Consider the following 23772-nt stretch of genomic DNA (forward strand, 5'->3'; position numbering starts at 1 on the left):
AATACTCAGTGCATGTTTTATACTCCCACAAAACAGCATATTAATGTTGTCATCAAAAGTGCACAAAGTAGTTAACTCTGCAAAAATAAACATGGACTCCATGCAGCTTGAACTAACGGCTATCAGGGTGGATATCAACACTGTCAACAACAAACTATTAGAAGCAGAACAAAGAATCGGTGGCCTGGAAGACATCAAGAACAAATCTACCAAGGACATTCTCTCTTTACAAACAATAACAAAAACTATAAAAAAAAGACATTGCCGATTTGGAAGACCGGAATAGGAAAGGTAACTTGAGAATTTTGGGGATTCCTGAAGGATCTGAAAATACCCTTCTTCCATAGGAGTAATTGTAAACCTTGTTTCCTCTAACAATGTTCCCTTTACTCTAGGTCTTCTATTAGCCCTATTTTTGATGCACATCACTATGCACCTTTATCATACTACACACAATTATAGCTAATTCTAATATGATAGACAACATCAACATTGTATTTTTGAATGTAAAGGATATTAACCATCCTATAAAACAAAGAAAAATAATGAAATATCTGTACAAAACCAAAAGAGATATTATCCTCCTCCGAGAGACAAGGATTCCAGAGACCGAAGCTCTCAAAATCAAAAACAATTGGATTAATGATGTACATTGTTTTCCCACAATCCACAAAACAAATGGTGTAATCACACTGATGTGCAAAAACGCCAGTTTAATTATTGAATCCCATGTCTCTGATGTAGAAGGAAGATGGATCATAACCACTCTAAGGAAAGATGAGACTAGATTACATGTTGTTAATCTATATGCCCCAAACATCGATGATTGTGATTTCTGGAATACACCTTCAGGAAACTTAGGCCAGATACCTACCAGTGACCTTCTAATTGTAGCTAGAGACTTCAATCTCCCACTAGATGCCACACTAGACAGACAATCCACATGTAATTATCAATATAAAGTACAAGAGGCACTCATTATAACATGAAAAATAATAGTACTCATAAGTCAGTATACATAGGTAATGTTTGTCATATATTTCTGAAAATTAATAGGATTATTTCCAACATAATCCCCAATTACAGTATCACTGTCCAAATCCAAATAGTAGAATTAATTGATCTGTTGTTCCAAGATTGCTATGATCCAAAGTCCAAGTCCAGATTTCTCTAATCAAAGTTCAATCATATTCTTCAAAAGATGATATAGCTTATTATTTAAACTTTAGCAGCCGCATCCAAATGATAGCCAGTCCAGATTTTCTCAAATCAAGGTTCAATCATATTCTTCAAAGGATGATATAGCTTATTATTTAAATTTTAGCAGCCGCATCCAAATTGATAGCCAACACGTGTTTTCGTCCGGGAGTTTCCCCAATGACTTCATCATGAAACATATATGTAGATGCGTCCTATATCATAAATATTCCTTACAAGCGAATCCCAGAATAATTCCGTTAAGCAACTTATCTGCTGATATCAGTTATATCAATCCACCTTCCAATGAGTCAAAACGTGAAGCGCGAGTACGCGTGTGTATCAATGAAGTATCAAAACGAATCTTGGAACAACAGATCAATTAATTCTACTATTTGGATTTGGACAGTGATAATGTAATTGGGGTTTATGTTGGAAATAATTCTATTAATTTTCAGAAATATATGACAAAACATTACCTATGTATACTGACTTATGAGTACTATTATTTTTCATGTTATAATGAGTGCCTCTTGTACTTTATATTTGCAATAGTGCTTTTAGCATCTATCAAGACCTTTTGGGTGTGGTCTTTCAAGAGTGCACCATTTCGAGATTCGACATTCTTTGTTGATATTCACCTCGCTACCCAGAGCGCCTAGTTATCTCCCAGTACAATACACCCACACGTAGTTAGAGCACATGTAATTATCGCCCGTTTAGATCACACAGGATCCTGAAAGTAATTTGCGCTAAATATGACCTTAAAGATACATGGAGACTTCAACATCCTGATTCGAGAGATTATACCTTTTATTCTCCTCATAATTACTACATGAGAATATACTATATCCTTATCTCAGGTTCCCATACTCACCTTAGTGACCAAACACATATTTCACCAATAGTAATTTTCGACCACGCATGCATCAATACGCTACTAACTGGGACCAACTCTAGAACCCGTATCAAAAGATGGCATTTCAATAATGAGATTTTAAATGATCAAGAGAATGTAAAGAAAATTGAAAATCCCATTTCCGACTTTCTCACGAATAACTCCTCCCCGGACGTACATATGCAAACTCTTTGGCACGCTCTTAAAGCAACCTGAAGAGGTACATTAATAGAAATGAAAACAAGAATCAACAAGGCGAAAAACAAATCCTTCCTGGAACTGGAGAATGAGATTATTCACTTAGTATCCTCCCATATCAAAACACTGGACAAAGAGACCCTCACCAAACTTATCGTAAAGAAATATGAATATAATAGAATACTCAGCAAACGAGCAGGCGTATGGATCAATAAATTTAAGGATCTTAAACTCTGTGAGGCAAACAAAGCAGGAAAGATGCTAGCATCATACCTTTAACACAGACAAAATCAAAAGAACATAACTTCCATTAAAGATAAGTTGAACTTCATCCACACCAACTCACAAACAATTATAGACACTTTTATGTGGAGCTATATTCTCAGGATAACCAAATTACAGTTGAACAATGTAATGAGTATTTAAATAAATTACAGGTCCCCGAACTGTCGGAAGAAGATAAAAAAGTATTAGCCAAACCAGTCTCCATAACCGAGATTACAGAGGCTATCAACACACTAAAAGATAATAAGGCCCCTGGACCTGATGGTTTCAACGCCAAATTTTACAAAACATTCACCAACTCCCTTCAATCCACTCTAACAGAATTATACAATACATATGGCTCTTCTGGGAAAATTAACGGTATATCCGCTGAAGCAAAAACAGTTGTCATTCCCAAAGATGGGAAAGATCTACTATTACCAAAGAACTATAGACCAATCTCGCTGATAAATCTGGACTGTAAGATCTACGCAATAATCATGGCCAAACGACTTAACCTTATCCTCCCGAAACTAATCAGTAACTCCCATGCAGGTTTTTAAAAAAATAGGATGGCCAATGATACTTCTATGCTGCGTCATAGAGAAAGCCAAGAAATCGTCCTCAGCATCCATAGCAATAGCCTTGGACGCAGAAAAAGCTTTTGACAAAGTCTTTTGGACATTATTAGAACAGTCCCTTAGTTCTTTTAATCTCAGTGATGACTTCATAAGAATGGTCATGGCCATGTATAGTACTCCCAGATCATATATCTCTGTAAATGGTCTTGTATCCCTACCATTTGACCTAGAAAAAGGTGCAAGACAAGGATGCCCACTTTTGACCTCACTTTTTCTACAAGGTCTCAAACCCCTACTTTTAGACATTAACAGTAACCCTCAAAGATCAGGAATAGATTTTTGTGGGAAAACAGTCAGATTAGCGGCTTGCGCAGATGACATCTCAAGCCTTTCTGACGACCGTCACTGATCCCTACAGGCCCTTATAGACATAATCGAACATTACTCATGGTTCTCTGGATACAAACTAAATAGAGACAAATCAAAGGTAAAATCTTTGAATCCGTTAGGTCCTAAAACTTTAATAGGGGACTCAGGACTAATCTGGCAGTCAAACTACATAAAGTACTTAGGAATCGAGTTTGGGTCTGACTTAATCAACACTATTTATTAGAAGGCTTGTTACCGAAATTCATTACCTGGTGGGGCTGCATCGAAACGATAAAGATAATGATAACTCCCTTGGTTGATTATCTAGTAAATATGCTACCCCTAACACTTACCGACGACTTCCACCGTGAACTGGATAAAATGATCAATAATTTTATCTGGCAAGGCAAAAGACCCAGAATAGCCCCACACAAGTTAAGGCTACCCAAGAACCTGGGTGGCCTCAATCTACCCACTACGAATCAACCTTTCTTGCTAAACAGAGAGCCTATTGGTTTTCACCCCCAGAAAACTACACCCCACTATGGCTAGAAGTGAAAAAAGCAATGTTGTGAAACTTAGACCCTACAACCCTACTGATATCTACGGATAAGCATATAGAATATTCTAAATATATCTTTAAGAATACCAAAAACATCTTACTCTTAATTGACAATTAGATGAAATGTAAATTGAAATCCCCAAACTTGCTTCTCTTTGGTACAACCCAAGTATTAAGTATAAAGGTCAGACTGTTCACTGGCAATTCTGGATAAATAAAGGTATTTATTACCCCCAGACAATTAGGCACACCCTTTAACGTTTGTGAATCTTCAAGAAATATATGATATTGAGAACCAGGAATTCTATACTTTTCTTAAAATTAAACTAGTACTAAGTCTCACTCTCTCCATGAAGACCCTTCTATCCTCCCCCTACTTTCAAAAATCTCCTTGGGCACCAGGTATCTAGAATCTACAATTTTCTCCAACCACACCCTACCAAAAAATGTAGAAAGACTCAAACTCTGGAATGGCCATTCGCAATCTGAAATTACAGATTCAGAATGGATGCAAAATTTGGAGATCAGTAACCCTACATAAAATTACTCCTCTACTCTCAAACCAAATTTTGGTTAATACACAATATCCATTGGACGCCTTCACATCTACACGCAATGAACATAGTAGATACACCTACATGCTGGAACTGCCATGAGGAAAAAGGAGACCTACCTCACCTGATCTTCTACTGCAGACCGGTCAAAAGATTCTGGAATGAAGTTTTCTTATTTATTTCCAAACTTTTCCACATTAAACCAGGAAGTAATTTCTCATACTTAATCACGGGCTTTCTTGACCCTAACATCAAAAATGAACCAGACCACCTACTTCTTGACCTTTTGCTAACAACAGCAGCAGTCAAAACAATGTCCACTAACTGGAAATCCACACACAAAACCGCTTTTGCACCATGGTTAATTTGGATAACTCAAATACTTGGAGCAGATAACACTGCTGTCCAATGCTCCTTGGACAAATTCTTTCCAGAAATCCACCATGAACAAACCTACAGCTCTCACTCCAAAAGAAACCCATGTGTATCTAATTTTTAACTCTTATGATATATACAGTAACCTGTAACTAAAAGCAATACCATGCTGAATCTCATCCTATTTCTTCTCCCTCTTCCTTTACTTTCCTAGCTATTTTATTTTATCTCTTTTCTGTACTACTTTACTTAATACAATACAGGCTTGATCATGTATGTATATGGGAATTGATATTTTTTTGCATTTGCCTGAGACATAAAATAGATCTACTGTACTCTGCTTTTCTTTGTTTTGTAAATTTATAAAAGAATACAAATCCATCAGAACAGGAAAAAAAAATTGTGTGATGAGTATTAGGACTGAGCAAAGTGCCTTAAAAGGAGGAGTATCTCTTCTTAGTGTTGGTAGCCAAGAAGGTTAAAATGATATGGGCCAAGTGGTGACCACCGGATTCTGCACAAGAGCAGAGCATTAGCTGTGTACTCCTCACAGTTGGGTGTTGCCAGTGTAAAACTTCCACAAGTGGCCATACCAGCTCTTCTGACTAGAGTTCCCTAATGTTTCTACAGATAGCCTATTTTCTTTATTACACATTGTGCATTGTTTTTTATATTTGTATTTTTTGTAGTGCCCGGCTATGAATATTACTTGACTAATCCATTCATTTCCTTTTTCTTAGTAGGCACTGAACAGATTCCTTTGTGACAGACCATTACACTGGAACGATGGCTTCCAGGCTGCATGTCATATTTTTCACAGTCTCCTTACTCCTACTGCCTAACATTCTCAGTCTTCAACAAAATGAAGCCAAGGTGTTAATAGTATCGTTTGATGGATTTCGATGGGATTACATCTCCAGAGTTCCAACACCCAGTTTCCAAGATGTCATCGAGAACGGAGTGTATGTTAAACAGCTCACCAATATATTTCTTTCAAAAACATATCCTAACCATTATACCTTAGTAACAGGTCTTTTCAGCGAGACTCATGGCTTGGTTGCCAATGAAATGTATGATCCAGTCCTGAACAAAACCTTCTCCATGAATAAGATGGACATCTACGATTCAGCATTTTGGGAAGAAGCAACTCCTATATGGCTCACCAACCAAAATGAAGGACATAAAAGCGGGGCTGCTATGTGGCCTGGAACAGATGTTAAAATACATGGAGCCAAGCCTTTTCTTTATATGCCATATAATGAGTCTGTTTCATTTGAATATCGAGTTGGGAAGCTTATTGAATGGTTTACAAGTAAACAGCCAATTAACTTTGGCCTTTTATACTGGGAGCAACCTGATGAGGCTGGCCATATTTTGGGCCCAAATAACCCACTCATGAATGAAGTCATTACTGATGTTGACAGAAAATTGGGCTATCTTGTTACTGAGCTAAAGAAAGCCAATTTGTGGGACACAATAAACGTTATTATTACCAGTGATCATGGAATGACGGAGTGCGCGTTAAATAAAACTATAGAACTTGATAAGTACGTGGACAGGGATTTGTATACAATGGTAGATCATTCCCCTGTTATTGCCATTGCGCCTAAAGAAGGTAAGAATGTTCATGGTGAATTTACATACAGTACACTCAAGAATATTATACAAAGGTTTTTTGATGATTAAAAGGAACAAATGTGATTTGATTTTTCTCTTGCAGTCTGAACTAACTGGCAAACTTCCTTAGGTTTCTTGCTCATGATTGGATGGTTTGTTATCTACCTGACGTACCTGCTCAAGGTATTCGATGGCTTATCTCACTCTTCTTGTGTCTGTCCCTCCCAGGAACTTTTAGGTCTCACTGTGTTCTAATTTGATGATTTGTATCTGCATACTTTAGGGGACTCTTTAACTTTGTAATGACCACTCCATGAGACCACTACCCTGCCTTTTCTTTTGACCAACGTGCTCCCTGTGTTTTTCCTATACCACTTCATGTTCTAACATTATTGTTATTTTATTTTTTTATAAATGCTACAAAGTGCTGCTGGTCTTTTGAAATGTTTTTGTGCTCTGCACATACTACTTTTTTACCATTTAACTTAACATTCTACTGTGGCTATCCACTATGATAGAATGCTAAATTTTAAATAGCTTTCATGCACCAGGACAAATGCTTGCACATGCATCTTCATGCATGTATGCACATCACTGTGATTGCAAAACATTTGTTTGCACGCCATTAGCAACAATAATGTGAAAAGCCAGTAGCTGTCCTTTTAAAACCAAGACTCATTGGCTTTGCCAGTGCTTGTTTTTAGGATTGTAGTCCTTTTCATGATGTAAAGAATATGAAGGCTAGGATGTTCTTGCCTATGAATTAGACATGGGGAGGACATCACCTAAAGGATGTCTCTACTTTACTTGAAATGAGCCCCTTTTGGTTATTTAATTATTGTTCAGTTAATTGATCGGCTGTTGTATAATGCAGGCTTGCTTTGACCTTCCTATCATACAGGGGCATTTCTGTGTTAATTAAATATAACATAGCCGTGCAGGCCTTAAGTCTGACAAACCTAGGTCAAAGATCAGTGCTCATACTTATAGTTATTTTGCCCTTCATCACATCCAAGCCAAAAAAGCAGATAGGAATACCCCATTGTATTTCTAGTCTTCTGTCGAGCTCTTCTCAATTCCAAACTGAATATAACACATGCCATTTTGTGGTTGTCAGTGCTCACCCTCTGCGGCGTCAAGGGGGAAACTTTGAGACAATTACTTGTTGCCCATGAACGGGGGTTATTACTACTGGAAGCTCACTGAAATATTAAGAATGCCCTATATGCTATTTGATGCTTGAGATAGAAGGTAAAACAGTCAATGCTTACTCTTGGTTGGAGATGTATGTTTAGAAACAGAGTTATACTTAATGCCAAAAAATGTCAGTAACTTGAATTTCCATTTAGTGTTATGTTTTTGAAAACTAATGTGACTTTTATTTAAAGATAGACAGTAGCAGAGTTAAAAAATAGAACAGTAATCTCCACCGATAGCAGGGATCTAGACTCATTATTACATATTATGGGATCAGTTAAGGTTTTCTGGAGAACAATCCTGCTCTAAACTGGCGGATCACCACCTGCCAAATCTGTGTTGTACCTAGTCTCAGAGGTAGCAGTACTGCTAGGCTTCTGACAGTGGAGCCTCAACTAATTCTGCCGTCGAAATCCTCTGACCCAGCAACCCAACCACAATAGAGCTGCCGGGCCAATGTTAGAAGCCACACCATGTTTAATGCAGTCTGTCCAACATACGTTTTTCTTCGAACATCAGGGCCATTGATGTTTTTTTAATTCAGAATCTAACATTGCCAATGAATGTTTGTTTGTTTTAAAAAAAAAAAAAATCCAAAGTGCTCATACTGATGGTGGAATTAATTTAGCAGTTGGTTTACAGCTGTCTTCGGTAAAAAGGCACACAACCCGGTCATCTCACCTTGTTCTTTTGTTTTTTAAACAAGGCAACCAGGAACTTATTACTTAAATTTGCCACTTTCAGTGGCTGGTCCCTGCGCCTGGGCTGATACGACCATGGCATTGTCGTTCTATTACTCTTGTGTTTGGTAGCCAGTCAGTCTACCTCCACAACATTAATGGGCCTTACAGACCTAGCACTCCAAATAGATGCTCAATAGAGGTCTTTCAAATCTCAGAGTAGAGGTTAAATTTAATTATCCTGGATTCCGAAAAATGTCTGAAAAGATTGACATCCTACCTGATGTGGATTAACCCATGCAGATCGGAAAAGTTGAAAAGACTCTCACTACGGACGATAAAGATAAAACTAGAAAGGCCTTTACTGCAGAAAGGTAAAATATTATGTTTGGTGTGTTGCCAGGTGGCAGAAAATGGATTAGCTCATTCCTGAGTAATGGGCAGGGGCTGATCAGTAGAACAACTTTATGTCCTTTATTGTTAGATTACGCTATTGTTTTATTTAAAAAAGTTCTGGTGAGCATCCCAGGAGGCCCAATGTCAGGTTTTACCTTAGTAGACCTTGTGGCCTCCCTGCGCTTTATGGATAATAATGTCCAGACAGAGGTACAGATAAGGAAATCAACATAGCATTAACCTCCAGAGCAGTTTGCAGGGAAACATTAACGCTGTTGATGGATACACAGACTCGTCGTGTGGAACTACTGCAGTTTGAGCTTTTGATGCACCAGCATTTCCCATAGTCCTGGGAACAGCATGGCTGAGGCAACACAATCATCCTATCAACTGGGAAGCTCAGAGTAGTGCATTCTCATCTACCTATTGCACAGAACGTTGTTTCTAGAGTTCATGTAAGAACTCAGTCATTATCCTATTTTTTTTCTAAAGAAACCACATCCCAGAACACCAAAGGAAACCGTCAAAGAACATCAATCAATGTGATTGGGAATTTTTTGATGTCTTCTTTAAGAAAGGGGTGGATACACTGCTCCCAATAGGGAATATGACTGTATGATCAACTTAGTACCACAGACGCCTATTACACACATAACAATATATCCATTGATTGTGAAGGAATGATATTGTGGCAAAACCTGAAAGAGAATATGGAGAAGGGTTTTATCTGGCATTCTGCCTCCCCAGCTAGAGCTCCTGTCTTCTTTGTGGCCAAGGCAAATGGTGAACATCAACCCTGTGCTGTGTTGATTATCGAAACTGAATGCTATTAACAGCACGGCCGTTATCTCCCTGTTACTTCAGCCCTCTTAAATCATGGCAGAACAGCAAAGTGTGACCTTAAAACGTTTATTTACAGCACTTGCCCTAATAATGAAGGCTTTTTATTACTAAACCGTCAATACAAGTTTGAACCGCATTAACATATAGACGCACATATTACCTCAACTGCAGATAGGTCTCTTCTCTGTAAACTGTCAGCCAAATGGTTTGTGCTGCAGGGGGTTGGGCCTACTTGTCCCAAGGACAAAATAAACATGAAAACTTGTTGCCCTTAACCCCAAACAATGTCTCCCAGGCAATAGGAATTCCACATCCCTGTAACAAACACAGGAACAGAGGGCTGGATTCTGTGAAGAACAGCAAGTGTGTGCTTGAATGCAGCCCCACTTCTCCCAGCTTTAGCTGAATAGATGCCTTATTATCCTCCGAGCAGCCTTTCTTTATCTACACTGGATCAGTCTTCTGAGAGCTACCAAGCTGAGAGTGCGAACCGTGCTTTCCTTCCTTTCCAGGGCGCTGGACCAACCAGTTGCAGCGATTTGCAACGGTATCCCATTTTTATGGTGCAACATATTAATTTTTGTAAGACGGCATTAATTTTTGTGACCGTGTTCTGCTATGACTTCAATAATCTTTACCTATTACAAGTGTTTAATATCTGTATGCACATAGCTTCTTGATATAGATCTTCAGTTTGTTTTGTCACTTTCAAGTACAAACAGTACTGAAATGTTGAAATTAACAATTGTGTGGTAGGCACAGTCCAATATTTATTCATACTTGACAAACTAATGGGAATAGGGACTAAGCAAAGCGCAATTCTGCACATTGCATATGAAGTTATCATTCTGGTACATCTCATCCTGTAGATGTATATAATATGAATTTCTGAAGAGACACACAGTATTTGTGCATGTTCGTCGAGTCTATCAAGCCATTAACAGCTGCAGAAGGACTCAAAGGTTTGTATTTTTAATATCAAAACTTGACTCCATGACTGAATGTATGAAATGGGTTGTTGGTTTACCATACAGTTCTATAAATGTTGTTAGTTTTTGATTGGTAGAGATATTTTTGTTGTTTGTGTCTTAACGTGTGCACTTTAACCGGCGTTACTGCATTGCTATCTTTGAAATTGTGATAGTCATGTTTAGTGTGAGTCATACTTTAATGTCTGTTGGGGTGGGAGGTGGTATTGATAGATAGTTTTTAGGCCTATTAAGGACAGGGTTAAAATGCCAATAGGAAATGTGCTTTTATTCCTTTCAGGGTAGCCTTTTCTGTAAACATTTTACTAACCAAGATTTATGTTAATTTATTAGTCAAACAACAAAGCCTACAATCTTGGATTGTAACTGATTGTGCGTTTTCATCTTTTGGTGAGCTTCTGTGTGTTGGTATTGTGGGTGCAAAAGTGGGGGTAAGCATGAATGAATAACTGATTCATGAACAGAAAGGATGAGTGATTGAGTGCATGGATAGATGCATTCAGGCACTTTCAGTTATTAGTAATGCCAATGTTTGTTTTCCAGTATGTTGAAAGAGAATATACAGCATATAACCAAAATCCTTCGAAAGTTGAGAGAAAATGAGTTTTATGAAAAAACTGAAAAGTCTTTATTACATGTCTCTGTCGGAATTCGAGGATTTATCATCTTTAAGGCAGAATTACTCATGGATCCCAGCGGGAGCAAGGCTCTTACTCTCTGGCCCTTACCTTTGACAGTATGAGTTGGTCATTGTTTCATAGAATATGTCAACTTTTATAGTGCTTTCACATTTGTTTTTTTCTAAAATAGGTACACCTATCACGTTTGTTAACTAGAGGTAGCCAGTATCAGGTGGTCAGCAACAGCTTTTTAATAAAGAGACCATTTGTGAAGCTTTTATTTTACTACTTCCAATTGTGTATTGTTATTTTTAGAAACCTGATGCACCCGAACAGACATTGAGAGTAATCTTATCACAAATATCTACACAGACATGTCTTTTACATACAGGAACCTTCTCTTTGCTTAAACTATGTCTTGAGATTAATTACCTTTAGGGCTAGAAAACAGAATGGAATGGTAAGGCATGTACCTTATCTCACATGCTGGGGAGGGAAAAGGTAGGAGAAAAAACACCTCCTGGGTACTGCACTAGGTAGTTATAGTTAAGACTGCTTTTTTCCATAGATGGAGTGTTTTTTGTTTTACCAATAACTTAAGAGCCGTTTAATGAATCTTCACTAAATTAAAACAAAATATATGACACTCACTTTAGCTGGTGTCTTGAAAGTTTCGGGGTCATCCATCAAGCGGGGGCAAAGAAAAAGGGGGTGGGGGTCCCAAAACATTTTTTCCCAATTCTGTGTCTATAGGGATTTTGCATTCTTTAGTCACGGATACAGCTCGAACCACTGAACAGAATTACACCAAATTTGGCAGGAATCTAGATCTTGGACCACAGATTGTTTTTTGTAAATCCATTCAGTAGATTTGGAGTTATTTAGGGTTAAAAAAATATAGATCTATAGGGATGTGGATCCACCCACTGTGGATCCAGAGTTGTCACATCAGCTGGTTCTGGTTTGTAGGAGGGTGAGGATGGGGGTACAGTGGTAAAAAAAAACATAAGGGCTCAGGGTACAGGTATCCTGACCCCATGGGGCATATAGAGGGGTCCCTTAAGGACACCTCATGGACATAAAAGTGACCTTTTTTTTTTGTTTGTTTTTTTGTCCGATTTGCAGATCCTCTACTGGGCTCAGCATGGCCCCCTTCGGTGGTGGATCAGTGTATCCTGAGGAAAAATTGGAAGAAACACAGCCACTGCATCCAACTCCATGCTGTGCATGGCCTGGGTTTGGGTGCATGCAGGAGGATTGGCCGTCAGCCTCTGCTGCGCAAGGCCAAAGACCATTTGCGGTGCTGGCTATATTAACGTGTGTTTAAAAAACATAGAAATTCACTGAAAAAATCATAGGTTACGGGGACGTTATACTTAAGTTGACGTTTTACCCATACAAAACCATAGCTATTCAGCAGTTAGAGTTATACTGATCTGAAGCAACTATAACTCATGCCAGAAAGTAACGTTAGGCAACAATTGATAGTTTCTTAACATAAGTATAACTAATTTATCTGGTTTTGTTGAGGTAAAATGTTGATTTAACTATAATGTCCCTGTAATCTATGGCTTTTTTCAGTGAATGAATATATATATATATTTTTTTATATATATATATATATATATATATGTGTCAAAACAGTCAGAAATTCATTATTTTAAAATATTAAGTATCATATAGCAAGATAATACAATATAACATCATAAGAAAAGAAAAAAACAAGCACTTGATTCCATAGGGTCTTACATTTCAATGCACACTGGTTATTTTACTTGGTGCCCATTAAACCTGCTTTCTGATTCATGAGTGGGGTCTATATGCAACACAGTCATTTCCAGGCTGTGTTCCTGTTAATTATGGAGAGTTCCAAACTGGCTATATCCTCAAATTGACCACCACAGTGAAATGTTTAGGAGTTCTGGATCTAACCACAATTGTTCAACAGATATTATGACAGTCAGAATCATAAAAAAATACAATGGCAGTGTATTGATCAAAACTGTTATATCAGACGACGGCCTAATTTGGGTCCTAACTAATTTACATATGTCATTAAACAAACGTCTCAGTAAGACTGGAGTTTCAGACTAATTTGAATATGGCTAGGTCTAAACTGAAGTGGCAGCGTGTGCAAAATAACGATGGAGTCTGATGCGACTGTGAGTAATTAACAGTGGCTGAGTTAATTCAAGCATTCACTCATCACTTTTTGTGTATAGTTAGGTGTGATGAACATGTCTCTAAGGAGTGCCACCCTTTATGGAGTGTAAGAATAGTCATCACTCTGAATGTACTATTATATGTAGAATTAGTTATAAAGCTGAAATCCCAGTATACGATAAGGCCGGACTCCCTACTTCACTTAATGACTATTTTGAATGCTAACTAACTTGAGTTGCACATTTTGCAATTCTGCCTTTTATGTATGTATATGGTATTTCTTCAGTGCAAACCTAGTCAAAAGGCAGCGGAGCACTACATGGTCAAAAGGTAAGCTTAAAGTTGGTGACTAATAAGAGTAGAAGCTGAGTTGTGGGTGATTTAATCCATTGTGATGTAGTGTTATTTAAAAAAGTGAGTCTTTAACGTTTTCCTAAATTGAAACAGCCTTGGCAGATATAGGACTGTTGTTCTAGATCCAGAACGCATAGATTGAAAAGGCCTGTTGTCTGGTTCTTTCTTATTTGCACTTCTTAGTCGTAGTCTGAACGTGTGGCTTCAGGTGTTCCGAGAATCACCAGGGCTGATGAGCCTGTCTGCAAGATAAGCTGGGGCGCTGGCTGTGAGGGCTCTGGAAAGCATGGAGATAGTTTTGAAGATGGTGTGGGCTGGCAAAGGGAGCCAATTAATTTTCATCAAGGTGAGAGTGATGTGATAATATTTCTTCAGGCCCTGGAGGAGATGTGCTGCAGGGTATAGGATGGCCTTAAGTGATACCTGTGAGGAGTCAAGGAGGCAGTAGAGGAGGGCATTGCTGCCATCCAGATGAAAAGGTACAAGGGCTTGACAATGGTTATGAAGTCTGTTTCTGCCCTGGATGAATCCAAGTGATTTTGCCATGGGGGTGGGGGAGAGGGTGACAGGGGGGTAGTAAACTGTCAAGAGCATGGTCTTGTTTGTTGTTCTTGTGAACAATAGAAATTCTGTCTTTGTTTGGTTGTTCTTCAGGTAGGTGCTGGACATCTAGATATGGATAATGTGCAAGCAGTGTCTGAAGTGTTGGATGTCTAAAACAGTAACTCTTTTAAGTAGAGCGGTGTATCATCTGCATGTTGGTTAACGTTGATGCTGTTGTCTGTGAGTAGGGCCCCAAGCGGACTCATGTAAAGTTTGAAGGTGACAAGAGACAATATGGAACAATGGGAAATTCCACATGTGATAGTGATCTTTTGTGACTTAGTACCTTGAGGCGCACGTGAGCAAACTGTTATTGGTTGGAAAGGTAGGAGAAGAAGCAGTAAAGGACATTATATTGCTGGTGAATCCTATTCATGACTCAAGGGTGGGTACGAGGGGAGGGTGGTCGACTATGTCAAAGGCATGTGAGAGGGCCAGCAGTATCCGGAGTCAGGAGTCATGTTCATTTTTAATCAGTTTAGCATTAAGCAGGGGTTCTGAGTTATAATTCGATCTCCGAAAGGAGGAGCATCTGACAGGTGTGCTTGAGGTACCTCTGAAAACAATCTTGAGCGCAAATTGTTTTCCTTAGGAGTTTTACCATTCCTGAGTCTCCACGCTTCCCAAAAGACTCATGGAAGTCTATGAGAAGGTCAAACACAAGGGAAGGATGTTGGAAAGTCTGAGTGAGGCCATGTCGGTTATGGCACAGAAGTTGACAAGGATTCAACAGGAACAGGTTTCCACAGAGAGGTGTCTATGTTAAATGTGGATTTTAAATTATTTTCTAAAATGCTGGCTAGCAGATAGAGGACAGTTGGGAGACTGGTGCAAGAGGACCAATGTGGCCTCATTCCAGGCTGAAGCACATCAATGGAACTTAGAAGCCTTAATCTTATTATTCATGCAACAGAGAGAACAGATGTGCAGGGCTCCCTAGTTGCGCTCAACATTGAAAAAGCATTCATCACACTCTGCTGGAAATATATGTTTTAGGTCCTGTTTGGGTTGGGTTTTCAGCTAGATTGCTTACAGTGGATATGACTATTGTACCAGGAACCCATGGCACAAGTGATAACTTGGGATCTGATATTAGATTGATGGTGTGTGGAGATGGGCACTAGGCAGGGTTGGTTGCTGCCCCCATAACTAGCAGTTGAGCTGTTGACAATCAGACTAAGAGAGGTGCTTTACCCATGGGGAATCGGGGGGGAAATATAATACTCAAGGTGTCCAGGCACGGTGACAATGCTGTGATATACTTCCAAAGCCCACTGGCCTCGGTACACCTCCTCTTATGAGAACTAGATATTTTTTCAAATGGTTCATGTCTGTATATTAATAGTCAAAATACGGTTCTATAACACCTCGCTAGTTTGAGGATCTTCTAGGGTCTGAACTTCAGTGAAAGACAGGAACATTCCTCTATCTGGGATGCCAGGTAACAAACACAGTAGAGCACCGATATGCTTAAGGTATGGGGCGAGAGCTAAGGGGTCTCAAAACCTCAAGTTTAATTCTGGAATATATTACCACTTTCCGTAACGAGTTCTGTGGTAGTAGCACAAATATTACTTCTCGTGAGATGTCTTTATAGGCTGCAAAATACATTGTCACAGCTTTCTGGTCTCACTAGTATGGGCCAGAAAAAGAATCTGAATCCAACTAGACATCCTAAAATTGGACAAAGAACTAGGAGGGCTTGGTCTCCCAGATCTGGAACTGTATTATATGTCAGCGCAATGGTTTGCCAAAGGAGGGAATGGGAGAAAACACTATTGATAGTAGAAGAGATGTTACCAGTCTGCCTGATGAGAGGGACCTACAGCAGGGCATGCCCCGCATTGAGCCCTGGTTTGCTGGAGGGCAGCCGTGAAGAAAGTACTGAGACTGCCTTCATTCAGTAGATCACTGTAGATTTGGTGGGTGCCATAATATAAACAAATAAGTCAAACAGTAACCATGGTGAGATGATAGGAGGGAGAATGTCAAACACTATGGAATCTGTAACCCGGGGAGAGATTTATTGTTTGATGGGGCTGAGGAGGAGTTCAGAATCTAAACTGGACAATTCCCTCTCTTAATCCAAAATGTGATACATATATGGGTCAATGATTTTCCGCCCTAATTGATGGATTAGGAATGGGGGAAACATGCAGAGAAGTATTTTAAAAATACTAATAATGCCAGATTTTCATTATCTTTGCCGCACATGTTACTTCTTCCATATTACATAAAATATACTCAGACAGATCACCAACTTCAGATCATGACTTTACCAAAATGTGGGGAATGGGGTGCACATTTTTGGTCTGGAATTGTAGGACAGTATCTGAAACCTGAGAAGTGGTAGTGACACTGCTCCATTGGTTAAGAGGTGTGAAAATAGAGACAATTAAACACTATCTGTTGGGGCTTTTCCCGAATGCCAACGCATGCAGCACAGGTTTGCAGCACTGGACATACTAAATTCAAAACATTCTATAGTGGTATGCTAGTTCTCCCACCCCAACCTCTTGAACAGTGAAATGGATATGCTAGCATGCTCTCTAGCTGAGGAGACATGAACAAGGGAGGTTAGGTGAGACAAGAAAGTACGCTAGGACTTATAAAGATTAGCAGAAATCATGAGTGCATTAACAGAAAAATTAAAGGAAGCAAGTCAGCAAGGGAATTAACAATGTAACGTGGGGACTAGGTTGAGGATACCTGCAAGGACCAGTACAACCACGGGGGAACAATTAAATAACATAAGGAACAAGTATGTTTAATGACTGCCTCTTGGAAAGAGTGCACCGAAGTCCAACAGATAGAGGTGTGAGAAATATGTGTACTGGGTAGTAAAAATGTCAGAAATGTATAAGCTGTCTCAGATGCTGCAATACAAATATTTATATCTATTCCAAAAATAGAAAAAAAAAGATTTATATAAAAACAACTTTAAATGAGATCTAAAGGCCATTGACAATTTTTGTCATTGTACTAACCCTGTGGTAGGAGATGCAATCTTCCGGATCATCCATGCTACTATAGTGTACACGCTCTCTATTTTTACTATTTACTATTTATGCCTTCCCACCATCCTCCACCTTGCTCCACCTTTCCAGCCTGCCCCTTATTACCTTATGACTGCTACCATTAGGACCACTACTGCGTCTCAGTCTAGCAGTCACTCTATCCCTCTCACGTACATTTCCATAACATACACAAGGTTCTTCTCTGTACACTGTCCAATAAACGTCTTGTCAATTAACATCTAGTGAATTAAAAATCCCAGCACAATAACTGACCACCACCATTTTCCTTTTAATTGCCTAACCCTTCCACCTGCATTGACCCCCGTCATACTGTTGCTGCACAAGAAACCATCATGTGTGTTTAAAAAACATAAATTCATAATTTATGATTTGTCACGCCTTTATCCTTGATTGTAGAGAAATTAGACTTTGTCCATTGTGAAAGAAGTTCTCCTGCCTGGTGAGTCTGGGTACATAAATATCTTGTTTTGGAATATAATCTTCAGTTTACCTGATTTTTGCAAGAACACCAATGCACCGATTTACTGTAATGGACTAACCATTTGCCATAGTTAGCAGCGTCATGTGACCATGGCATGAGAGAAGTCGCACTGAAAAAAAAAAAAGATGTTTCTGGTTTGAGTTTTAGTTTTATATAGCTCTTGATTGCCCAAAGGCGTCCTGGCGTTGTTGTGAAAGCAGCATGAACCAGATAACCTAGTGAGTAAAGAGCCAAGTCTTGAGGGACTTCTAAACAACAGAAAGTTCGGACAGCTCTTTAAATTCACGGAAGGGAGTTCCACAACTTTACTGTTTTGAAGAAGAAACTTCTGCCTCCCCATGAAGCTCGTTTACCCCTAGGTAACAAAAGGCACTTGGCTTCCGCAGATCTGAGCTTCAGAGAGTCTGTGTACCAAATGAATCTGTCCTGAATGTATCGGGGGTACTATTATGTAGTGCCTAAAACGCTATACAGCTTTAAATTCTGTTCTCATTTCCACAGGAAGCCAACGAAGCTTACCTGTAGCTTGAGGCACAGAGTGATGTTTTGGAATCTTCATCGGGAGCCAAGCTGATGCATTCTGTAGCATCTGTAGTTTAAGAAGCAGCCCTTTCTTAATGCCCATTAATTGAGTGTTGCCATAGTCCAATTTAGCTTGTACAAGAGTGGTGACCACCGTTCTTTGAAGATCAGAGGAAATAAAACGACAGATTTTTCTAATTATCTTTGAAGCGTAAAATAATGATGAGGCCAGCATAATAATCTGGTCTTTGAAATGTAGTTTATTATCAAACAATCCCCAGGTTCTTCACTTTCTCCACTGGTGAAGGAGGTAACCCCATTTCCTGAGGCCACCAATTTTGAGTCCAAAATGAATTGTCATTGCCTAGGAGAAGAACCTCTGTTTTGCTAGAGTTGAGTTTTAGTCAGTTTAGGTTCATCTAACCACTTATTTGAGACATACAGGAGCTGAATTTAGAGGCAGTGTCTTCTGGGTTGCTGGAGACTGATACTACAGTTTGTGTATCATCGGCAAAAGAGGTTGGTGACAAATCCTTCCAGTGTAACCTGTTGCACACTTTCCGTGTGGAATGATTTTATTAGGCTGACCTCCTAATCCCAATTCGGCGAGCCGGTTGATCAAGGTTGTGTGATTGGCGGTGTCAGAGGCTGCCAAAAGGTCCAATAAAATGAGTGCAGCTTTGCCGCCTTCATCCAAAATGGACCTCAGTTCCTCCGATGCAGCTATCAGTGCTGTCTCTGTACTGTGGGATTTTCTGACTACTTATTGTGTACTGTCCAGCAAATTATTGGTGTCAATGAAGGTCATAAGTGCCATGTTCAAAGCCTTCTCCAGTAGCTTTGCTGGAAAGGGGAATCCGGAAATAGGTCATTAACTGCTGGGCTCTTTAGGGTCCAGGTGAGTAGGGGTAAAATAGAAACCTTCTTTCTCTCCAAGGGGAAGTAACCAGCAGGGATGTGGATTCCTATTGCCCATTGCCCGGGACATACCGTTTGGGGTCAAGGGCATCAAGTTTTCATATTTATTTTGTCCTTGGGTTGCATCACAAACCCTTTTGGTGACAGTTTACAGAGAAAGGAACTGTCTGCAGTTGAGGGTACTATAGGTGTGTGTCCATATGTTAATGCTGTTTGAACTTGTATTTATTGTTCATTAATTAAAAACCTTCATTATTAGGTAGAGTGTTGTAAATAAACATTTTAAGGTCATCTTGCACTACTGACAGTGGTTCCAGTAAAAAAAAAAAAAAAAAAAAGGGGGAGCCACGTTTGAACGGTTTAACCATATCAGACTATGTGTAATGCTCCCTAGGATACTCTCTGATTAGATGCAAATGTTTGCAGAAGCTTGTAAGCAAGTGTGATGATTCTTTGCTTTTAAAATAAACTCTTCATAAAAAAATACAAGTAGGAAAAAACGTTTCGCTACTATGAAATTTTAGGTGCTATTTCTTTGAAGTATCATCTAGTAAAATGTGTTGATGTATGCTAGTATTTTAAAAAAATATTCCTAATGGAAACAAGATTATGGGAAGCATGAAAATAAACAAGCAGACTTTTTTTTTTTTTTTTTTTGTGAGTCTTTTGGTTTTGTCAATGCATGTCTTGTTTTTAAATGACTTTTGTAACACTTTATTGTTACAATAGTGGGGGCCTGGCAGCTCTTATAACAAACACTGGCAAACAGAAAAGCAAGTTTTAGGTGTCAAAGAGTGCACACATTGCCACCAGTGGCATAACAAAGGCCCTGCAGCCTACCTCCAGGGGGCCCCCCAGCACAGTACCTGCACTGAGTGAGTCTGGAGGGCGCCGGTCTGTTCATGTTCTTTGCAAGGGGGGGGGGGGCTCCAGTTTCGTTACAACACTGATTGCCACAGTAGATGCTGGCACCGAACAAAATTACTGTGTGTGCCAATATGCTCCTTGTGGAAGAGCAGAATGCTATCACTGGCAGTAAAGCCAGCCGTTAGAGAGAGAAATAGAAGTTTAATAAAAACAAAATGTCTTTGTCTTTGTTAACACCAGACCTAATTAGGGACCCAATTCTTAAAGAAAGTCACAAACATACACCCATGGTATATGTCTTTGAGTTAGTGGCTTTTGTGAACTGTATTTTAGTATGAGCAAATATGCATGTATAGATTTGCTCATGTGAAAATCTGTTGAGCATTTACAAGTTCACTTACCCTCCAACCACTTTTTTCCCCAACCCTGGAAGAACATCTACTTCTGCCATTGTCAGAAGTAAATTTCCAACCTTTCTCAATATGGGAAAAGATTAGAGAAGAGCTGGTGAAAATACATAAAACATGTAAGTTAGAAGTTAGTAGGTTTGCAGACTCAAAGGCATTCCAGCCCGGTATTTATTGCTTACTGCTTCCTCCAGCCCCAGTATGTAGATCTGCGGGAAAAAAGTGGCAAAAAAAGGAAATTGCAGTAGTAGGGATTGAAATCGTATTCAAGCCCTACTATAGTAGTGGTTCCAGCATAATCAGAGAGGTTATTATCAGAGCGCTAACATAAATAGATTGCTACCATAATTTGTCATCACACTACGTGGCATTTCTCCTCGTAATTGTCTCATCTGCAGAGGGAACACTGTGCAATTTGTGTCCACAACGGCTAGAGGGGAAGTCACTGATCAGTATTATGCGGGTGAGCTGTTGAAAATGGACTTTGACAGAACCTACCAAGCCTGTTGGGTATTCAAGTTTGGCAAGAATCATATCTTGAAAAATATTCCTGCCTTCTAAGAGGCAGCCAAGAAAAGCAGCCACACAAAAGCTGAGTGAATAATGTAATCTAAAATGTACACTCAGCTAACAAACACTGAAGAAGCAGTCCCCAAATCCAAGGGAAAAAAAGCATTTGCAAGTCAGGTTCTCAGTGCCTTCGCTTACACTATTATTTGCTTTGGAGATGAGAGTGAATTTTACATGAAATTTGGTAGCTTCTTGTCAAAGTTTCTTTGTCTGGCATAGTCAATTTGCCAGTCTCTAAATACAATAATCCAGTACCGGCTTCTCCTAAGTGAATATTTACAGGGAGACTTAGGCCCTGCACCTCTGACCGCCAGCACGACTACTGGAGGATTTCCACCCACATTGTGGCGGAAATCCTTCAGTACTCATGATAGGGTGGTTGGAAGACCGCCAGCACTGGTGGTATTCTGGTGTCCATGGCTTTGGCGGTCTTCTGAAAAGACCGCCAAAGTCCTAATGAGGGCCTTAGTATGTTGTTCTCTATACAGAAACACCAATCTCTAGCCGCTTAATAGGTGCCTTGTCATTTTGATGTGGTCTTCAGTTTGACAGACAAAGGGATAGTCCAGTGTACTTTCCATTTTCCCGAGTCAACTGATCTCTGGACAAAATTATGTGAATGGTGACGGTAGCTGGCAGCTGACTGTAGTTAGGGTACAGGCCTTTTTACTTGTAACCAAATTGGATGAGTGGGCCAGAGGCCATATCTAGTCAAATCTGAGCAATTCATAATAACTGAAAGTGTTCATAAAACCTGAATGTGCTTATGTATGGACATGATGGAATGAAGTACGTACCACTAGTGGTGTAGGATTGTAGGGGTTAGGACTCAGTGGGAACGAGGTAATGGGTGTCTTTGTGCACATCTTTGTGCGTAACCAAGACGATGGGCTCCCATAAGCACCACTAGTAGCCCTGTCAAGAAGCTGTTCTGTCACTCTGCTGTAGCTTCTGGCATCCAATCAAGCCCCACTTTTGGACTTATCAAAGTGGGTACCTCAATTTTCCCCACTGGGAAAAATGGATAACACTTTGAATATTTATTCACCGAGTTCCCTGAAGCTGACACTCTACCCAAAGTATCAGAGAAGAGATGAAAGCCCCCCGGTAAAAGGGGAAGAGATACATAACCAGACGCAAATTGGGATGTGAGTACAGCCAACTTCCGGTACTTGAGGAAATATGGAAATAATATCACCTCTGCTACAGGTATGAGAAAGTGTTACAAGAATCTTATTACCCTCCTAAAAACAAGCTGAATCTAGTTTATGACTGGAGCTCACGGAGCCCGAGGGGATTAAAATCCTCTCGGGCTCCGTGAGGCTATGTTCACAGCTGCTGCTGTGAACAAAGAAGATTGGAATGTTGGCGCTGCGGGCTTTTACCGGCCAGTAAAAGCCTGCAGCACTCCACTGTTTTCAATGGAGCCCCCAGCATTCCAATGTTCTAATTACATTTGAATAACATTGTTGAAACTAATGCTGAGATCAACCAATCATTTTAATAGTGTTTTATAGGCTTTGTGAATGAGGAGTAATACAACAAACCAATTCAGTGGTTGGAGGCTTTCGAAAGATCAACGGAAAACTTTCCATGTAGGAGCTGAGGTGATGAATGTTTTTTGGAAAGGGTAGTGCAGATTTGTCAAACAGCACCAAAGCTATTAGCCAAACAACTAACACTCTTCCTATTGAAATGCTGAACTAACTGTAACTACATAATGGTGACCACCACTCTAAGTGTAATGGATACATAAATAAATTGTAATGGTTAGTTATTTGAAAATGTGATGCCTCTCCAGAACAGGAATGGCAAAAACGTCCGAGTGATAACTGAGTAGCATTTCATAACTGTAATGCAAATTCATGTGTTAAAGTTGCACCTGCTTTTTTGTAACATGCTAATCTTAATTCTGAAATCTGTGTTAAATTATTACTTGCCATGCATCCCCATTATGAATGTTTTTCTTGAATGGCGCTATCTCAATTCACTATATAGTGCTCTCCATTCACTTTTTTTTATAAAGTTTGAATAATTGTTTCTTATCTTTTACATTGTCATAGGGAAACTGGAGGAAGTGTACAAAGCCTTAGCCAACGTTCATCCCAATATGACAGTTTACAGAAAGGAGGACTTTCCAGAAAGGTTCCATTACAAGCACAACAATAGAATTCAACCAATTTTAGCTGTAGCTGACTTGGGCTGGACAATCTTGCAAAACAAGTCTGACATATTTCTAGGTAAGCTAATATTTTAGTAGTATTTTTAAAGGATTACATGAATATTTTGAACATGCTGTTTACATTTACCAAATACATTTGGGCTGTTCAAATACACAATGAATGGCAATGTGAGTATGCATGAAAGCTGGTAATAAGTGTAGCTTTAACATTTTTGCAGTGGTTACAATTGGCAGCAGGAAGAGTCATATTTTTTTTATTTTAAGTCTACAAAGTATTCTATTCGGGTTTGCAAGGGATAAGTTACTTACCCACGGAAACACCTTATC

At 39.3% G+C, this 23772-nt stretch overlaps 1 protein-coding gene across 5 annotated transcripts in view; it reads left to right on the forward strand.

The window, feature by feature from the left end:
* The window catches only part of ENPP5 (ectonucleotide pyrophosphatase/phosphodiesterase family member 5), a 133898-nt gene that overhangs the window by 100997 nt on the left and 9129 nt on the right, over positions 1 to 23772 (forward strand). For 4 of the 5 annotated variants that reach the window (XM_069236090.1, XM_069236091.1, XM_069236092.1 and 1 more), the window contains 2 exons: positions 5739 to 6613; positions 23327 to 23503. In XM_069236090.1, the coding sequence (XP_069092191.1) occupies positions 5785 to 6613; positions 23327 to 23503 (1006 nt within the window). In that variant the 5' untranslated portion in view covers positions 5739 to 5784. The remainder of the gene's footprint in view (positions 1 to 5738; positions 6614 to 23326; positions 23504 to 23772) is intronic. The other variant, XM_069236094.1, reaches the window with a different exon arrangement.

Source organism: Pleurodeles waltl, chromosome 5 (assembly GCF_031143425.1).
Source record: "Pleurodeles waltl isolate 20211129_DDA chromosome 5, aPleWal1.hap1.20221129, whole genome shotgun sequence".
Taxonomy (NCBI): domain Eukaryota; kingdom Metazoa; phylum Chordata; class Amphibia; order Caudata; family Salamandridae; genus Pleurodeles; species Pleurodeles waltl.